The sequence below is a fragment of the Cinclus cinclus genome, chromosome 30 (assembly GCF_963662255.1).
Source record: "Cinclus cinclus chromosome 30, bCinCin1.1, whole genome shotgun sequence".
NCBI lineage: Eukaryota > Metazoa > Chordata > Aves > Passeriformes > Cinclidae > Cinclus > Cinclus cinclus.
Window position 1 is genome coordinate 3184665 of NC_085075.1, and position 2467 is coordinate 3187131.

The following is a 2467-nucleotide window of genomic DNA, read 5'->3' on the forward strand; positions in this document are numbered from 1 at the left end:
GACGATGATGGTGACGATGATGAAGGTGATGAAGGCAGCCGTCACCCTTGAGCAGCAGCTCCTCCGCCGAGTAGAGCCCCGCGGAGCCCCCGCTCCGCTCGGCCGCGTAAGGAGCCGCGCGTCCGCCCGGGGCGGCCGGGAACGCGCCGGGCTCCCCGCGCGCGGCCCCGAGCGCGGCCCCGAGCGCGGCCCCGAGCGCGGCCCCGGGAGCGCAGCGGCCGCAGCTCCGCGAGTAAAACTCGCCCGGGACGTCCCCGAGGTCGCCACCGCCGGCGGAGCCCCCGCGCTCCTCGCGCGGCCCCGAGCAGAACTCGCGCAGGTTCAGCGCGTTGAACATCGCGGGCCGCGCCCTCGGCGCCGCTTTTTGCATTTATTCATTTATTTAATTTTTTTTTTTTTTGGTTGTTTTTTTTTATGCCTTTTTTTTGTTGTTGTTGTTGTTTTTTTTTTCTTGTTGTTGTTTTTTTTTTTTTTTTTCTTGTTGTTTTTTTTTTTTTTCTTGTTGTCGTTTCGGCTTTTTTTTTTCTTTTTCTTCTCTTTTTTTTTTGTTTTTTTTTGGTTTTTTTGTTTTTTTTGGAAACCGGCCGGCGAAGAGGGCGGGGATGAATGAAAAAAAAAAAAAAAAAGAAAATAAAAAAATAATATATATATATATATATATATATAAAAAAAGAAGGAGACAAAAGCGTGGACGGGTAGGGGAGGGGAAAGAAGAAATAAAATAAATAACAATAAATTAATTTTTTTTTTTAATTTTTTTTTTTTTTTTGGAGAACGGGGTGGGGGAGGTGAAGATGACGCGAGCTCCACGTGACGGCGAGGAGGAAAAGGCGGAGAATTCCCGAATTCTGCAGCGGTGAGCGGGGGCTCCCCCCTTCCCTTCCCTCCCCTCCCCCCCCCCCTCCCTCCCCGGGGGCTCCCCCAAAATTTCGGGGTTTCGCTCCTCGCCCCCTCCCCCCCACGCTCCTTCCCCTTCTCGTCCCTTTCTTCTCTTCTTCTTCTTTGCCCATTTTTAAATTGATTTTTTTTCCCTTCTTTTCCTGCCCTTTCCCCCCTCTCTCCTCTCTCCTTCCCATTTTTAATTTTTTCCCCCTTTTCCTTTTCCTTTCTTTTGTTCCTTTTTTCTCTTCTTCTTCCCATTTTTTATTTTCCCTTTTCTTGTCCCTTTAACTTTCCCCTCTCTCCTCTCTCCTTCCCAATTTTTATTTTTTCCCTCTTTTCCTTTTCCTTTCTCTTTTTCTCTGCCTCTTCTCCTCTTCTTGTGCCCATTTTTTATTTTTTCCCCTCTTGTCCCTTTATTTTTCCCTCTCTCCTTCCCAATTTTTATTTTTTCCCCCTTTCCTCCTTTCCTTTCTCTTTTTTCTCTGCCTCTTCTCCTCTTCTTGTGCCCATTTTTTATTTTTCCCCCTCTTTTCCCATTATTTTTCCCTCTCTCCTTCCCAATTTTAATTTTTTTCCCCCTTTTCCTTTTCCTTTTTCTGCCCCTTTTTTCTCCTCCTCTCTCCTGTCTCTTCTTCTTCCCATTTTTTATTTTTTCCCTTTTCTTGTCCCTTTAACTTTCCCCTCTCTCCTCTCTCCTTCCCAATTTTATTTTTTCCCCCCTTTTCCCCCTTTTCTTTTTCCTTTCTCTGTCCCTTTTTTCTCTGCCTCTTCTCTTCTTCTTCTTTGCCCATTTTTAAATTGATTTTTTTTCCCTTCTTTTCCTGCCCTTTCCCCCCTCTCTCCTCTCTCCTTCCCATTTTTAATTTTTCCCCCTTTTCCTTTTCCTTTCTTTTGTTCCTTTTTTCTCTTCATCTTCCCATTTTTAATTTTTCCCCCTTTTCCTTTTTTTTGTTCCTTTTTTCTCTTCTTCTTCCCATTTTTTATTTTCCCTTTTCTTGTCCCTTTAACTTTCCCCTCTCTCCTCTCTCCTTCCCAATTTTATTTTTCCCCCCTTTTCCCCCTTTTCTTTTTCCTTTCTCTGTCCCTTTTTTCTCTGCCTCTTCTCTTCTTCTTCTTTGCCCATTTTTAAATTGATTTTTTTCCCTTCTTTTCCTGCTCTTTCCCCCCTCTCTCCTCTCTCCTTCCCATTTTTAATTTTTCCTCCTTTTCCTTTTTTTTGTTCCTTTTTTCTCTTCTTCTTCCCATTTTTTATTTTCCCTTTTCTTGTCCCTTTAACTTTCCCCTCTCTCCTCTCTCCTTCCCATTTTTAATTTTTTCCCTCTTTCCCCCTTTCCTTGTTCCTTTTTCTGTCCCTTTTCTCTCTTCCTCTCTCTCCTTCTCATTTTTAATTTTTTTTCCTCTCTTACTTTTCCCTCTCTCCCTCTTCTCGCTCTTTTCCTTCCCATTTTTATTTTTTTTTCCTCTTTCTCCCTTTTTTCTCGCTTTTTTTTCTCTCTCCCCCTCTTTTTTTCCCCCTTTTTTTCTCCTCCTTCCCATTCTTTTATTTTTTTTCTCTCTTCCCATTTTCTCGCTCTTTCCCCTCTTT

At 43.7% G+C, this 2467-nt stretch overlaps 1 protein-coding gene across 1 annotated transcript in view; it reads right to left on the reverse strand.

The window, feature by feature from the left end:
* The window catches only part of LOC134054991 (homeobox protein Hox-C11-like), an 11214-nt gene extending 10821 nt beyond the window's left edge, over positions 1-393 (reverse strand). The window contains exon 1 of the mRNA XM_062511085.1: positions 1-393. This exon is cut by the window's left edge and continues 387 nt beyond it. Coding sequence (XP_062367069.1) covers positions 1-370 — 370 coding nt within the window. The 5' untranslated portion in view covers positions 371-393.
* Between the last annotated feature and the right edge of the window lie 2074 nt (positions 394-2467).